The following is a 17868-nucleotide window of genomic DNA, read 5'->3' as shown; positions in this document are numbered from 1 at the left end:
TGTAAATTGTGAGTTCATTACCTTTGTAAATTGTGAGTTCATTACCTCTGTAACTTGCTCAGCTATCAAAACTTTGGAGTCCAGTCCCTGGACCAATTATGTACCTCTGTAATCTTTTGACTACCGCCCACAGGATGGGTATGGGGTGCATAATAAACATATTAAACTAACTAACCATGAAGTTGTTGTTGTTGTTGTTGTTGGGTTTATCATGGCCACTGACAGCATAAGCCGTATCGACCCCGGTTTCTCGATGGTATTCAATTCAATTCAATTCAAGTTTATTCTCTATAATGGTTACAATGTGGGGTTTACAGGTTTTGGGTATTTTGTGGTTTACATGTTATAAAATACTAATTACAGAGGGGGCCACTAGGACACCTAGCATGGCTAGGCATTTCGAGCAGACTTAGATTAATTCTTAATATTAAGTCCTTACAGATTATAGTATTAAGGCTAAGTGACTACATCATTATTTTGAGTTTAGCAATGTGAAGTTTTTGTTTTGGCACAATACAAGGTGTCTATATTTGAGTAACATAGGCAAACTTATGACTAGTTAGGATTTATTATTTTAAGATTAAGATTAGTATTTCTGGGTTTATATTATTATTATTATTATTATTATTATTATTATTATTATTATTATTATTATTATCAAAAAGAAGCGCTAAGCCACAAGGACTATACAGCGCTGCATCTGGGTTTATAGTCAGTGGGTGAGTTTTAGTTTAGTTTAATATGTTTATTATGCACCCCATACCCATCCTGTGGGTGGTAGTCAAAAGATTACAGAGGTACATAATTGGTCCAGGGACTGGACTCCAAAGTTTTGATAGCTGAGCAAGTTACAAAGGTAATGAACTAGATCTGGTCATAATCATGACCAAGTTACAAAGGTAATGAGCTCCAGGTTGAGCTGGTCACATTCATGAATAATTGCAAAGGTAATGAATCATAAACACATTAATCATGAGAATTTACAAAGGTAATGAGCTCCAGGTCAGTGGGTGAGTGAGTGTAATTTTGAACCACCAGGTGGTTATCATGTAGTTAGTTGTCGGGGTGGATCAGGGAGATAAGATGTTTTCTAACTGTAGTTTTGAAAGTGATGAATGTGTCTGCAGTTCTAGAGTTTTCAGGTAGGGTGTTCCAGATTTTAGGTCCTTTGAAATACATTGAATTTTTGTAAAGGTTTAGTCGAACACGGGGAATGTCATAGAGATGTTTGTGTCTGGTGTTATGCCTGTGGATCCTGTCACAACTATCAAGAAAGCGTTTTAGGTCAAGGTTAATATTGGAATTTAAGGTCCTGTAGATATAGATTGCACAGTAGTAAGTGTGGATGTTCTGAACAGGGAGTAAGTTTAGATCTATGAAGAGTGGGGGGGGGTGTTGCCAGGGATGGGATTTAGTGATTATTCTTACTGCAGCTTTTTGTTGGGTTATTATTGGCTTTAGGTGTGTTGCTGCAGTTGAACCCCAAGCACAGATAGCATAGGTGAGGTATGGATATATAAGTGAATGGTATAGTGTGAGAAGGGCAGTTTGCGGCACGTAGTATCGTATCTTGGAGAGGATCCCCACCGTTTTGGATACTTTTTTTGTTATGTGTTTGGAGTTTACCTGGAGAGAGTTTCGGGGGTCAACGCCCCCGCGGCCCGGTCTGTGACCAGGCCTCCTGGTGGATCAGCGCCTGATCAACCAGGCTGTTGCTGCTGGCTGCACGCAAACCAACGTACGAGCCACAGCCCGGCTGATCAGGAACTGACTTTAGGTGCTTGTCCAGTGCCAGCTTGAAGACTGCCAGGGGTCTGTTGGTAATCCCCCTTATGTGTGCTGGGAGGCAGTTGAACAGTCTCGGGCCCCTGACACTTATTGTATGGTCTCTTAACGTGCTAGTGACACCCCTGCTTTTCATTGGGGGGAATGGTGCATCGTCTGCCAAGTCTTTTGCTTTCGTAGTGAGTGATTTTCGTGTGCAAGTTCGGTACTAGTCCCTCTAGGATTTTCCAGGTGTATATAATCATGTATCTCTCCCTCCTGCGTTCCAGGGAATACAGGTTTAGAAACCTCAAGCGCTCCCAGTAATTGAGGTGTTTTATCTCCGTTATGCGCGCCGTGAAAGTTCTCTGTACATTTTCTAGGTCGGCAATTTCACCTGCCTTGAAAGGTGCTGTTAGAGTGCAGCAATATTCCAGCCTAGATAGAACAAGTGACCTGAAGAGTGTCATCATGGGCTTGGCCTCCCTAGTTTTGAAGGTTCTCATTATCCATCCTGTCATTTTTCTAGCAGATGCGATTGATACAATGTTATGGTCCTTGAAGGTGAGATCCTCCGACATAATCACTCCCAGGTCTTTGACGTTGGTGTTTCGCTCTATTTTGTGGCCAGAATTTGTTTTGTACTCTGATGAAGATTTAATTTCCTCATGTTTACCATATCTGAGTAATTGAAATTTCTCATCGTTGAACTTCATATTGTTTTCTGCAGCCCACTGAAAGATTTGGTTGATGTCCGCCTGGAGCCTTGCAGTGTCTGCAATGGAAGACACTGTCATGCAGATTCGGGTGTCATCTGCAAAGGAAGACACGGTGCTGTGGCTGACATCCTTGTCTATGTCGGATATGAGGATGAGGAACAAGATGGGAGCTAGTACTGTGCCTTGTGGAACAGAGCTTTTCACCGTAGCTGCCTCGGACTTTACTCTGTTGACGACTACTCTCTGTGTTCTGTTAGTGAGGAAATTATAGATCCATCGACCGACTTTTCCTGTTATTCCTTTAGCGCGCATTTTGTGCGCTATTACGCCATGGTCACACTTGTCGAAGGCTTTTGCAAAGTCTGTATATATTACATCTGCATTCTTTTTGTCTTCTAGTGCATTTAGGACCTTGTCGTAGTGATCCAGTAGTTGAGACAGACAGGAGCGACCTGTTCTAAACCCATGTTGCCCTGGGTTGTGTAACTGATGGGTTTCTAGATGGGTGGTGATCTTGCTTCTTAGGACCCTTTCAAAGATTTTTATGATATGGGATGTTAGTGCTATTGGTCTGTAGTTCTTTGCTGTTGCTTTACTGCCCCCTTTGTGGAGTGGGGCTATGTCTGTTGTTTTTAGTAACTGAGGGACGACCCCCGTGTCCATGCTCCCTCTCCATAGGATGGAAAAGGCTCGTGATAGGGGCTTCTTGCAGTTCTTGATGAACACAGAGTTCCATGAGTCTGGCCCTGGGGCAGAGTGCATGGGCATGTCATTTATCGCCTGTTCGAAGTCATTTGGCGTCAGGATAACATCGGATAGGCTTGTGTTAATCAAATTTTGTGGCTCTCTCATAAAAAATTCATTTTGATCTTCGACTCTCAGTCTGGTTAGCGGCTTGCTAAAAACTGAGTCATATTGGGACTTGAGTAGCTCACTCATTTCCTTGCTGTCATCTGTGTAGGACCCATCTTGTTTAAGTAGGGGCCCAATACTGGACGTTGTTCTCGATTTTGATTTGGCATAGGAGAAGAAATACTTTGGGTTTCTTTCGATTTCATTTATGGCTTTTAGTTCTTCCCGCGATTCCTGACTCCTAAAGGATTCTTTTAGCTTAAGTTCGATGCTTGCTATTTCTCTGACCAGTGTCTCCCTGCGCATTTCAGATATATTGACCTCTTTTAGCCGCTCTGTTATTCTTTTCCGTCGCCTGTAAAGGGAGCGCCTGTCTCTTTCTATTTTACATCTACTCCTCCTTTTTCTTAGAGGAATAAGCCTTGTGCATACATCGAGTGCCACCGAGTTAATCTGTTCTAGGCATAAGTTTGGGTCTGTGTTGCTTAGTATATCTTCCCAGCTTATATCGGTTAGGACTTGGTTTACTTGGTCCCACTTTATGTTTTTGTTATTGAAGTTGAATTTGGTGAATGCTCCCTCGTGACTAGTCTCATTTTGTCGGTCTGGGGCTCCACGCATACATGTCTGAACCTCAATTATGTTGTGATCTGAGTATATTGTTTTTGATATGGTGACATTTCTTATCAGATCATCATTGTTAGTGAAGATGAGGTCTAGTGTATTCTCCAGTCTAGTAGGCTCTATTATTTGCTGGTTTAAATTGAATTTTGTGCAGAGATTTAAAAGCTCGTGTGAGTGTGAGTTTTCATCAGAGCTGCCTCCTGGTGTTATTACTGCAACAATATTATTTGCTATATTCCTCCATTTTAGGTGCCTTAAGTTGAAATCCCCCAGGAGCAAGATGTTGGGTGCAGGAGCTGGAAGATTTTCCAGACAGTGGTCAATTTTTAACAGCTGTTCCTGGAATTGCTGGGATGTTGCATCCGGAGGCTTGTAGACTACCACAATGACTAGGTTTTGGTTCTCGACCTTTACTGCTAAAACTTCCACTACGTCATTTGAGGCATTAAGCAGTTCTGTGCAAACAAGTGACTCTGCAATGTACAGGCCAACCCCCCCCCCCCCCCCCTTTTGCCTGTTCACTCTGTCACATCTGTATAGGTTGTAACCTGGGATCCATATTTCGTTGTCCAAGTGATCCTTTATGTGGGTCTCAGTGAAAGCCGCGAACATTGCCTTTGCCTCTGCAAGCAGTCCACGGATGAAAGGTATTTTGTTGTTTGTTGCTGGCTTTAGACCCTGTATATTTGCAAAGAAGAATGTTATCGGACTGGTGGTATTGTTGGTACTGGGGGGGGATTTTTTTTCCGGCATTAGTATCTGTATCTGTTGGTTTGGAGTGGAGGCCATCGACTGTGGTTCCACTCCAGGAATGACTGGATTTGGTGTACGATTTCTGCCATTTCCTGCCAGTTTTTTTTCCTTCCTGGCACTAAAAAACCTCTCCCTCTTGAGTGGCTGTGGCTACCCAGGTTTTCCCATGGCCTGGATGTTTTGTATCTTTTTGTCCCCTTTAGATGGTATGCCTGGCAATTTAAGTTATAGCACAGTCTTTCCTGTACTGAAGAGGTACACATTTCAGGGTGAAAAAGCTTACAGGAAGGGAGTTTGCATTTTCCTGTTGTCATATGGGCATGACATTTTCTAGGGTGGTCATAGTTGCATGTCCCATCTGTTTTTCCAGATTTCCCATGCCAGCAGATACCAAGTGCATAGTATGTGCACAGGCTTGGTTTCCGTTTGCCTTGGGTTTCTGTGACTGTATTCCCTGTTGGTGCATGTTTCCCTGTCTTACTCCTATCCTCCCTAGCACCAACAATGGAGCTCCCACCAGTTGTTTTTGGTAATTTATCCTCACTATTGCTATTGGAGTCCTCTTGTTTGCTATTTCCTGCGGTATTTCTAGTTTGCAATATTGGTTTTATCTTATCTTTGACTACACTTGTTTCCCTACTATGGCTCCTGTCCTCTATGAGGTCATTTATATGTATTCCTTCCTGCGTATAATTCCCGACTACCTGGACAAAATCTCCAGCTTCACCATTACTGTCTCCCAGGACAGTATCTCCAGCTTCACCATTTCTGTCTCCCAGGACAGCACCTCCACAGATTTTCCTCATTTGGGCATACCCAAAAACACTTCTCTGTTTTAATACTGCTTGTAGCTAGTTCTGGGATATCTGCACAAGGAGCACAAGGTGTTGGGATATGTTTGGAAGATCATTGATGTAAATGAGGAAGAGCAGGGGTCCAAGGACACTTCCCTGCGGAACTCCAGTATCAAGTGGCCGTATTGATGAGGCTGTGTCTTTAATGGTGACATATTGATACCTATTAGAAAGGTAGGATTTAAAATATGCAAGCGCATGGCCTCTTATACCATAGTGGTCAAGTTTGTGGAGTAGGATGCCGTCGTCTACTGTGTCAAACGCTTTTCTTAGGTCAATAAAAATTCCTAGCGGATATTCCTTATTTTCCAATGCTGTGTAAAGCAGGTCTAGCATTTTTATAATTGCATCATTAGAGCTTTTATTTTTCCTGAATCCAAATTGGCAAGGGTTGAGTATGTTTTGTGACGTTATAAATGAATATAGTCTCCTGTGCACTAGTTTCTCGAAGATTTTGGATAGCAATGGTAAGTTTGATATTGGTCTATAGTTGTTTACGTCTGTAGGGTCACCACCTTTATATATTGGTGTAACCCTTGCTGTCTTGAGTAGTGTCGGGAAAGTGCTAGTTTCTAGTGACTTGTTAAAAAGTAACGTAATAGCATGCGAAAGGACATGGGCCGCTCGCTTGTACAATAATGGTGGGAGTGAGACAGATTCCCCGAGTTATTTTTAAGTGACTATGTGATCGCGGTGACTTCCGTGGGCTCGGTTAGTACAAGATAGAAGGAATTTGGGAAATTCCCATCTAGGTAGTCCCCGGCACAGGCATTGGTACGTGGGATTTTACTGGCGAGATTAGATCCTATGTTTGAGAAGTCGTTTATCTTGTTAGCTGTATCAGTGGGATGCAGTGGTGTTTCATGAGGTTTAGTTAGAACAATATTCTTGTTTTTTTCAGTTTGTGGGTCCCCAGAATCTGGGAAAGTGTTTTCCAGGTCTTTTTTATATCTCCTCTTGTCTCAGTGAATCTGTTGGAGTAGTACAGTTGTTTGGCTTTCTTTATTAATTTGGTGAGAACTGTCTATATTGCTTTTCATATTGGTGTTTCTTATCAATGGATTTCAGAATGCTGCTGGTTAGCCATGGGCAACCAAGCCGTTTATTCGTGATATGTTTCGTTTTTATAGGACAATGTTTGTTGTATAGTCTAAGTATTTTGTTAAGAAAAATGTCTGTCCAATCGTCAATACCATTGGCATTGGAGAATTCTGTAGGCCAGTCAACAGTCTCTAGGTCTGCTGTGAAATTCCTTATTGAGGCCTCGTCATGGAGTCTAAATGAAACTTTGTTGTATTCGAGTGGTGGCTTACTAATGTTTGTTAAGAGGAAGGTTGGGTAGTGGTCAGTAGTGCTTTCTGTGATTATCCCTGATTTAAGGGGGGCTAGTATATGAATGAAGTATAGTGATGTGAAGAGTCAGGTGAGGAATGCTGAGAAGAGAATGGAGTTGAGAAAAACCTGCACGGAATAAGCAAGTTTGTTGTTATGTAGGTTAACGATGAAGTTTCCTGGCAAAGGGTTCAACTATGTTGTAAAAGCTTTTACAACATAGCTGAACCCCTTGCTATGTTGTAAAAGCTTTTACAACACGGCAAGATGTCTACCTCCTGGATGGTTAGGAAAAATGACATCAGTTTGAGTCATTTATGACAAGTATGAATATATAATTTTATCATATTTAGCTGTTGTACGTACTATGCTAGGGGCCCCTGACACTTATTGTGTTGTATCTTATCGTACTTATGGCACCCCTGCTTTACATTTTGGTGGATGTTGCACCGACTGCTGAGTTTTTGCTCTCGTATGGAGAGGTTTTCGTGTGCAGATTTGGGACTAGTCCCTCTAAAATTTTCCAAGTGTATATAAATAAAACTAATTAACCAGATAAGTCCATCTCTGCACATGCATCACCATTTAGAAAATTAAGCATAGGGAATATTCAGTAATTATGGTGGTAATGCATGGATTATGTGGCGGTGACGAGGGCGGCGGCGGTGAGGGCGGCGGCGGTGAGGGCGGCGGCGGTGAGGGCGAGGGCGGCGGCGAGGGCGAGGGCGGCGGCGAGGGCGGCGGCGGTGAGGGCGGCGGCGGTGAGGGCGAGGGCAGCGGCGAGGACGGGGGCGGCGGCGGCGGCGGCGGCAGCAGCGGTAGTAGTGATGATAGTTTGTTCATCATGAGACAGACAAATATTTCCTGATTCTTCATCAAATATCTCGCTCATAGGAGAGGCTGCCATTTGCTTATTGCAGCTGCTTAGTTTTATCACCTTATTTACAAAATAAAAGATCACAAAGTCTTCTAGTATAATTTAATGTATACAGACTATTATATAGTTAAAAAATTATTAAATACAGTAACTGACAATGAGAATTTAACCTCAATACACATTTATATTCCTGTATATCACAGAATGAACTTTTATAATATTGTCAAATCCATAAATGTGCACGAGTTAGCGTCCTAGACGTCTTCTAAACTCAGAATTATACAAAATTCTGTCCATATAATATTTTTTGCGTTAAATTTAGTCTCGTTTGGTGTTTCAAAGATCATATCTCTTAAATATTGTTCTTATCTTCTTGACAACAAAACAAGAAGTCAGTGCTGCCTGGGAGTGGTGAGAGATTGTAGAGAAGATGGTGAGTTACTGAAGGAAGGGCATTGACAGAAAGATAAGGGGATAAGACAAGACGTGAGAGTTTATGTAAGACCCTTGTGGGAGTGAGCAGGGAAGTGGGGATAAGATAAGAATAGGTTGGTGAGAGGAAGATTTGGAGTGGTAGAGAGAGTACCAGGGCTTAACCCAGCAGCTAGTAGGGATGACAGAGGTGTCAGTTAAGAAAGTATTGAGGTGGCATTAAAGGCAGGACTCCGAGAGAAGATGGCAGAGATATTAAGTATATCAGGCCATTGAAGAAGGTACCCGAAATGAAATTGGTACGTGTCCCGTGATCTGATAGGCAACGCTCTTGCCTCACACACTGAGTGTCTGTCGTTCGATCTCCGTCAAAGGTGGGACCATGGGCTTGTTTCCTTACACCTGCTGTCCCTGTTCACCTGGTGTGGGTGGCATCCTGGGGGACAAAGTTGAAGCACCACAATGGGAATAAGACAGTCCTCGATGACGCACTGTCTTTCTTGGGTTATCCTGGGTGGCTAACCCTCCGGGTTAAAAATCCCAACAAAATCTTATCTTCTCTGGGGAGCAGGACAATCGCCCAAAAGATGATGGACAGTTAAAACCTGCCCATCCACTAAAAAAAAAGTTCGATAAATTTTTCAACAAATAAATCATTTGGCTATATATTCCTGAGATAACACATGAATAATGTAGTGCGTACTGGTCAGTGTTTCAAAATAAACAGTAGCAACGGAATACTGGATGGCGAGATACCTTTACCTTTGATATACCTTTGATGAATTTCCGACTTTTCCACTCATGCCGGAGATTGAACCACGGACACTTAGTGTGTGAGGCGAGTGTGTTGCCTACCAAGCCACAGTCTTATGAGATGTTAAAATCGGGACACGAAACACTCATAGCTGACTTGAGAATTTGGTACTTATCAGTCAACTGGATGTGAATAAAATATATGCAGTTCCCAGCTAATGTTAAGTATATAACCTCCAACTGGTGGCTGAAGCTCTTGCTTCACACGCTGAGTGTCCGGGTTCGATTCCCGACGAGGGTAGAAACATTGGGCGAGTTTCCTTGCACCGGTTGTCCATGTTCCCCATCAGTAAAATGGGTACCTGGGTGTTAGTCGTACTTGGGAATTCTTCGCTTGTCTAACCCTTGGGCACGACCTACTTCCACATTGAACAAATGTGACGCCACCTACGACTGCTGCACCTCTCCTGCCTACGGTTTATAAGCTGCTTCTCCGCACTTATGCCGTATTCTATTCAAGATTGATGGACTGACCACATCGACTCAAGGCTAAGGGACTGATTACCTCATTCTCCTCCTGTTCTTCACGATTCTCCTTTGTATGGACTGATGAAGCCACTGTGTGGCGAAACGTTTCCTTAATAAAGATACCCAAGAGCTGCACATGTGTCTAATTTATCAAAATCACGATCGCCATCAGTAATCTCATACATCACCACCTTCGACTACGGAATGCCACCTTCAAGGGTTCCACCTCAAGGCTATCAAACGACCTAAAAGTCCGCAAGAAGGCTTTCCATATGGCTCCAGAATTCTGTGACGGTGCGCCAGCCACACCAGCCTCAGATATCTATTCCTTCGGCAAGCAGCAGAATTTGTGATTTATCCTGAATGTCAAGATCAATCACAGGATCGAGTCCTTGGCAGCCTTGTCATGTTTGACTAACGCATACAAGAGGATTACCCTGGAGCAGTTGATGATGGCACTACAAGCTAACTTTGGACAAAAACTTTCTTACTTTATTCGCCTTCCGAAAATTCAGACAACTAGCCATTCCACAAGACTTTCCCAGTACTCTTCTAAAACAAGAAAGCTGAATCACTGAACTCCACAACTTCTTCAGAAGACAGCACTGAGGATTACCCCAGCAGAGGGGCCGATGGAAGACTAGGGCGATTTGCTATTGGGTGTGTGTGTGTGTGTGTGGGTGTGCATCCTTGTGTGTATGCATATATTTGTACGCTCGTGTGCACATGTCCGTGCGTGCGCCCTCGTGTGTGTATGTGTGTGCGCGCGCGCTAGTGTGGGTGTATGATCCACTTAATATTTGTATTTATAACTCATTACAATTGTGACCAGGTGTGGACGTATCAGTGGTTCATTACTTTGTAATTTGTTCATGACTGTAACCATGTACATGTATAGGAGTGAGGCTGATTCATTACCTCTGTAACTTGCCATGATTGTGACCAGATCTACCTGGAGTTCATTACCTTTGTAACTAGTTCAGCTATCATAACTTTGGGGTCCAGTCACTGGACCCATTATGTATCTTTGTAATCCTTTGACTACCGCCCACAGGATGGGTATGGGGTGCATAATAAAGATATTAAACTAAAGTGTGTGTGTGTGTGTGTGTGTGTGTACTCACCTATTTGTACTCACCTATTTGTGGTTGCAGGGGTCGAGTCACAGCTCCTGGCCCCGCCTCTTCGCTGATTGCTACTAGGTCCTCTCTCTCCCTGCCCCATGAGCTCTATCATACCTCGCCTTAAAACTATGTATGGTTCCTGCCTCTACCACATCACTTTCTAGGCTATTCCATGGCCTGACTACTCTATGACTGAAGAAATACTTCCTAACATCCCTTTGATTCATCTGAGTCTTCAACTTCCAATTGTGACCTCTTGTGTCTGTGTCCCATCTCTGGAACATCCCGTCTTTGTCCACCTCGTCTATTCCGCGCAGTATTTTATATGTCGTTATCATGTCTCCCCTGACCCTCCTGGCCTCCAGTGTCGTCAGGCCGATGTGTGTGTGTGTGTGTGTGTGTGTGTGTGTGTGTGTGTGTGTGTGTGTGTGTGTGTGTGTGTACTCACCTAATTGTACTCACCTATTTGTGGTTGCAGGGGTCGAGTCCTAGCTCCTGGCCCCGCCTCTTCACCGGTTGCTACTAGGCCCTCTCTCTCCCCGCTCCATGAGCTTTATCAAACCTCGTCTTAAAACTGTGTATGGTTCCTGCCTCCACTACGTCATTTTCTAGGCTATTCCACTGCCTTACAACTCTATGACTGAAGAAATACTTCCTACTATCTCTGTGTGTGTGTGTGTGTGAGTGTGTGAGTGTGAGTGTGTGTGAGTGTGTGTACTCACCTAATTGTACTCACCTAATTGTGGTTGCAGGGGTCGAGACTCAGCTCCTGGCCCCGCCTCTTCACTGATCGCTACTGGATCCTCTCTCTCTCTGCTTCCTGAGCTTTGTCATACCTCTTCTTAAAACTATGTATGGTTCCTGCCTCCACTACTTCACTTGCTAGGCTATTCCACTTGCTGACAACTCTATGACTGAAGAAATACTTCCTAACGTCCCTGTGACTCGTCTGAGTCTTCAGCTTCCAGTTGTGACCCCTTGTCCCTGTGTCCCCTCTCTGGAACATCCTATCTCTGTCCACCTTGTCTATTCCCCGCAGTATCTTGTATGTCGTTATCATGTCTCCCCTGACCCTTCTGTCCTCCAGTGTCGTCAGTCCGATTTCCCTTAACCTTTCCTCGTACGACATTCCCTTGAGCTCTGGGACTAGCCTTGTTGCAAACCTTTGTACTTTCTCTAACTTCTTGACGTGCTTGACCAGGTGTGGGTTCCAGACTGGTGCTGCATACTCCAGTATGGGCCTAACATACACAGTGTACAGTGTCTTGAACGATTCCTTATTAAGGTATCGGAACGCTATTCTCAGGTTTGCCAGGCGCCCGTATGCTGCAGCGGTTATTTGGTTGATGTGTGCCTCCGGTGATGTGCTCGGTGTTATGGTCACCCCAAGGTCTTTCTCCCTGAGTGAGGTCTGTAGTCTTTGTCCACCTAGCCTATACTCTGTCTGCGGTCTTCTTTGCCCCTCCCCAATCTTCATGACTTTGCATTTGGCTGGATTGAATTCGAGAAGCCAGTTACTGGACCACATGTCCAGCCTCTCCAGGTCTCTTTGCAGTCCTGCCTCATCCTCGTCCGATTTAATTCTTCTCATCAACTTCACGTCATCTGCGAACAGGGACACTTCAGAGTCTATTCCTTCCATCATGTCGTTCACATATATCAAAAATAGCACTGGTCCTAGAACTGACCCCTGTGGGACCCCGCTCGTAACAGGCGCCCACTGTGATACCTCTTCACGTACCATGACTCGTTGCTGCTGCACTAATCTCTTGTGGGGAACTGTGTCAAAGGCCTTCCTGCAGTCTAGGAAAACGCAATCTACCCAACCCTCTCTCTCGTGTCTTCTGTTACCTTGTCATAAAACTCCAGGAGGTTTGTGATACAAGATTTGCCTTCCATGAACCCATGCTGGTTTTCATTTATAATCTTGTTCCTTTCCAGGTGTTCAACCACTCTCCTCCTGATAATCTTCTCCATGACTTTGCACACAATACATGTCAGAGACACAGGTCTGTAGTGTATGGGGTGCATAATAAACATATTAAACTAACTGAGGATTGCCACCATGGATAACAAGTCTCAATCATCCCCAGGATCAACCCCCGCCCCCTACTCAAAATAGTGCATCGTCAGAACAGAAAAAAAAGGTGGACTAGGCTTCCTGGGGACACCACTAAAAATAACGAGCCATGATGTCTACTTCCTGGGTGGTTAGGAAAAGACATCAGTCATGGGAGGAAGGTTGGTCTATAGTACCAGACTGACTTGTTACTACTACGATTACTGCTTGTTAATACTACGATTACTGCTACTAGTACTACTACGACTACTAATACTGCTGCTGCTGTTACTACTACTACTACTACTACTATTACTGCTACTTCTACTCCTACTACTACTGCTGCTGCTGCTGTTACTGCTGCTTCTACTACTACTATTACCGCTACGGCTGTTGCTCCTGCTGCTGCTTACACCTGGTTCATACTATTCATGAAACTGTATGTGTGATGTAAGAATCATCCCTCAGTAAGCCACGAGTGTCCTAAAAGGCCATTAAAATGCCGGGAGCAAAAGGCTAGCAACCTCTTCTGTAAAAATTACTATTCTTTTCAAGTACGAGGCTACCTTCACCGAATCATTAAGGCAGACGAGGCTGAGCTTATGAGACACAGGGATACACATCATTATTAAGGAAGGGATTACTAGCAATGAGCTTCTTGGGAGGGACTTGTAGGTATGTGATATTAAATGAACACATCTTCCATGGAGAGGTGAAATGCTCTTGTTGCCTACAGTGATACAGTTCATGCAGGTTATAAAACTTAATGCAATTGCACGTTTTCACAATCCATTTAGATCTGTGTGTATTTACCTCTAGACACTTGGTAAGATTCACTGTGACAGTGTCTGGTTCGTTTCTCAACATTCTAATACCGAGTACAGTGTTAATTTCAACAATCCTATCACTGATACTAGAAATACCAAGCTCCTTCCTCATGTTAAGAACTTTTGTAGATCTGGGACAGCCAAGAATAATCCTGAGAGCTTCATTTTGCATTAACTCCAAGGGTCGGAGAGAACTTTCTCTAGCTAATATCAACATGGGAGCAGCATAATCAATTAAGGACCTAACATAGGCTATGTACATCATTCTCACGATTCTCACATTTGCACCAAAGTTGGGATTGTAGCCAGCAACAGCTTTGAGAGCATTTAGCCTAGCTTTACATTTCTTGTTTAGTTGTGGTATAGTGGATTTGTTAAAGGGTACATCTACACCAAGATATCTGTAAGTTTTAACGTAGCTAATGATTTCACCCTGCAAATAGATGGGTGGGGGATGTCGTTTGCTTGTTAATATCTTAGTTTTAGAGGAAGATATTATGAGGCCTAGTCGATTACAAATTGCTTGAACTTCATTAAGAATGGTATTCATCTTCTTATGCCCTGTAGTATGGATCATGATATCATCAGCATAGCTTATAGCTATATGTTTAGGTGAGGCAGGTAGAGCATTTAGGAGAGCATTAATCAGAATATTAAATAGCATGGGACTAAGAACTCCTCCCTGCGGTGTACCTAAAGACATTTCTTTAGAATCACTTCTGAAGCCTTGGTAAAGGACAGAGGATACTCTATTTGACAGGTATCCTATTATCCAGCAGAGTAAGCTACCACCAATATTCATTTTGGCTAGTTCATGTAGTATAACGGTTCTGTTCGCAATATCAAATGCAGATTTTAGATCAAGAAAAGTGGTAAAACTAGTAGAGGTGTGTGCAGTGAGAAAGGTGGAAATACAGTTCTGCACACTTTTACCTTTCATGAACCCATAGAGGTAGGGGGAAAGTTGGTGTCTGATTCTGTAGTACAGTCTGTTAAGCATCATTCTTTCAAAAGTTTTACAAAGACAACTAGTTAAGGAGATCGGCCTAAATGTATCAGGCTGTTGGGGCTTAGGGATAGGCACAATGAGACTATTGGTCCAAGAAGTAGGAAGAACGCCCTCAATGTAACTGAGATTATACAGTCCCAACAAAGGGTTATCAGGCACGTGCCATAGAGTTCTGAGAATATCATAGGTTATACCATCCTCTCCAGGAGCAGTTGATCGACCTTTGGTTAATGCATTATCTAATTCATACTCGGTAAAGAGGCAATCACTCTCATCAATATTTTGGCTCATAAAATTAATCAGTTTCAACATTTCTTCAGAAGTACTCTCTAAATTTTTTCTAATATGAGATGGAAGGCTTTCATGCCTGGATGTTTTGGACCAGTCATTTATGAGGTCATTTGCTTTTTCAAGAGGAAAGGGATGAGCAACATTGCCAGTCTTTTTCCTGGTTATTTTATTTATACCTTTCCAAGCCAAACTCAAAGGGGTGGACCTATTTAATCCACTAACAAACTGTTCCCATTCCTGTTGCCTAAGTTCTTCCTTTCTATTCCTTGCATTTGTTAGTGCAGCTTGGAACGTTCTGAGCAGGTCTGGGGTTCTACATTCACGGTATGCTTTACCAATCCTCCTAGCTGCATGTGTTAGATTGCGCAGCTGTGGATCATTATAGTATTTACATTGGTTTTTATTGTTATTTATAGTGGAGGGTTTTTGTTTCCTATTCCTGCCCACTTGATCTGTGAGAACACTCTCAATAGTGGTAATTAAATCATCATTAAATTTTTGTGTGCCAATGGGCTCGTAATTCTTATACCATTGATCCAAGTGGTTAATAAAGTTGTCTCTGTGTTCTGGTTTGAGAATAAGTTTCCTCCTTCTGTATTTAGCTCCTTGATTGCTGGAGATGTGATCAAGATTGACAGTTGTTAGTCTTGGGAAGTGATCAGATAGAAGATCATCAACTATGACAGAGTCATGCATCGTATATGATGTATTAAATCCAAGACACAGATCTAGTATGCCACCATATATGTGAGTAGGCTCAGTAGTGCCCACAATTCGAACATTATCATGCTCATTTAGCAATCTCACTAGTTTAGTTCCATTGGTGTTTGTTATAGACCCACCAATATTCTTATGTCTGGCATTAAAATCTCCAAGAATGATGGTAGGTTCACTATTGATGCGATCTGGTAAAGCATCAGGTCGAAGCTGGTTCGCTGGGGCATAGAGATTAAAAATGTTTATGGAAAAATCGCCTGCATGTACTTTGACACCATGATACTGCATGTTAACTCGACTCTGCAAGGAAAGGAGTGAATGTGGCAAGCTCTTTCTGACATACATCACACAACAGTTGGTTGACCTTAGGTTATAAGCTGCATATCCAGGCAAGTTTGGTGGAGGTGCTCCATCTTTCAATCTACATTCCTGCAAACAGATGACATCAATATTCTTGGTTGCACTAATATGATGTAAGTCAGGCAACCGCTTCCTGATGGAAGCAATGTTCCATGAAAAGATTTGTAATGTATCCATTGTAGTGAGTTATTACAATCTCTTGCTCATATGATGGTAAAACTATTATGCTTTGGCTACAGTGTGCAGATACTTAAGAGCAAATAGCATAGTTTGTACGTCTTTATCTTCAGGACCTTTAGGTGAGTACTACGCACATAACACTTGACACTACGTACATTACACTTCACAGTACGTACATTACACTTCACACTACGTACGTTACACTTCACACTATGTACGTTACACTTAACACTACGTACATTACACTTCACAGCACGTACATTACACTTCACAGTACGTACATTACACTTCACACTACGTAAGTTACACTTCACACTACGTACGTTACACTTGACACTACGTACATTACACTTCACACTACGTACATTACACTTTACACTACGTACATTACACTTCACACTACGTACGTTACACTTCACACTATGTACGTTACACTTAACACTACGTACATTACACTTCACAGTACGTACATTACACTTCACACTACGTACGTTACACTTCACACTACGTACGTTACACTTGACACTACGTACATTACACTTCACACTACGTATGTTACACTTCACACTACGTACGTTACACTTGACACTACGTACGTTACACTTGACACTACGTACATTACACTTCACAGCACGTACATTACACTTCACACTACGTACACAGCACACTTCACACTACGTACATTACACTTCACACTACGTACACATTACACTTCACACTACGTACATTATACTTCACACTACGTATGTTACACTTCACACTACGTACACATTACACTTCACACTACGTACATTACACTTCACACCACGTACACATTACACTTCACACTACGTACATTACACTTCACACTACGTACATTACACTTCACACTACGTACATTACACTTCACACTACGTACATTACACTTCACACTACGTACATTACACTTCACACTACGTACATTACACTTCACACTATGTACACATTACACTTCACACTACGTACATTACACTTCACACTATGTACACATTACACTTCACACTATGTACACTTTACACTTCACACTATGTACACATTACACTTCACACTATGTACACATTACACTTCACACTATGTACACATTACACTTCACACTATGTACACATTACACTTCACACTACGTACACATTACACTTCACACTATGTACACATTACACTTCACACTACGTACATTACACTTCACACTACGTACACATTACACTTCACACTATGTACACTTTACACTTCACACTATGTACACATTACACTTCACACTACGTACATTACACTTCACACTATGTACACATTACACTTCACACTATGTACACATTACACTTCACACTATGTACACATTACACTTCACACTATGTACACATTACACTTCACATTACGTACACATTACACTTCACACTATGTACACATTACACTTCACACTATGTACACATTACACTTCACACTATGTACACATTACACTTCACACTACGTACATTACACTTCACACTATGTACACATTACACTTCACAATATGTACACATTACACTTCACACTATGTACACATTACACTTCACACTATGTACACATTACACTTCACACTATGTACACATTACACTTCACACTATGTACACATTACACTTCACATTACGTACATTAGACTTCACACTATGTACACATTACACTTCACACTACGTACACATTACACTTCACACTATGTACACATTACACTTCACACTATGTACACATTACACTTCACATTATGTACACATTACACTTCACATTACGTACACATTACACTTCACACTCACAGAAGTAATAATAC

General features: G+C 42.4%; 1 protein-coding gene across 1 annotated transcript in view; it reads right to left on the bottom strand.

The window, feature by feature from the left end:
* Positions 1 to 7535: 7535 nt before the first annotated feature.
* Positions 7536 to 17868, bottom strand: part of LOC138853752 (uncharacterized) — a 36928-nt gene continuing 26595 nt past the window's right edge. Inside the window, exon 5 of the mRNA XM_070092239.1 lies at positions 7536 to 7867. Within this exon, the coding sequence (XP_069948340.1) occupies positions 7536 to 7867 (332 nt within the window). The remainder of the gene's footprint in view (positions 7868 to 17868) is intronic.

This window comes from Cherax quadricarinatus, chromosome 39 (genome assembly GCF_038502225.1).
Source record: "Cherax quadricarinatus isolate ZL_2023a chromosome 39, ASM3850222v1, whole genome shotgun sequence".
In the NCBI taxonomy this organism is placed as follows: Eukaryota; Metazoa; Arthropoda; class Malacostraca; order Decapoda; family Parastacidae; genus Cherax; species Cherax quadricarinatus.
The sequence above is the reverse complement of the archived record's forward strand: the minus strand, read 5'-3'. Positions and strand labels throughout refer to the sequence as shown.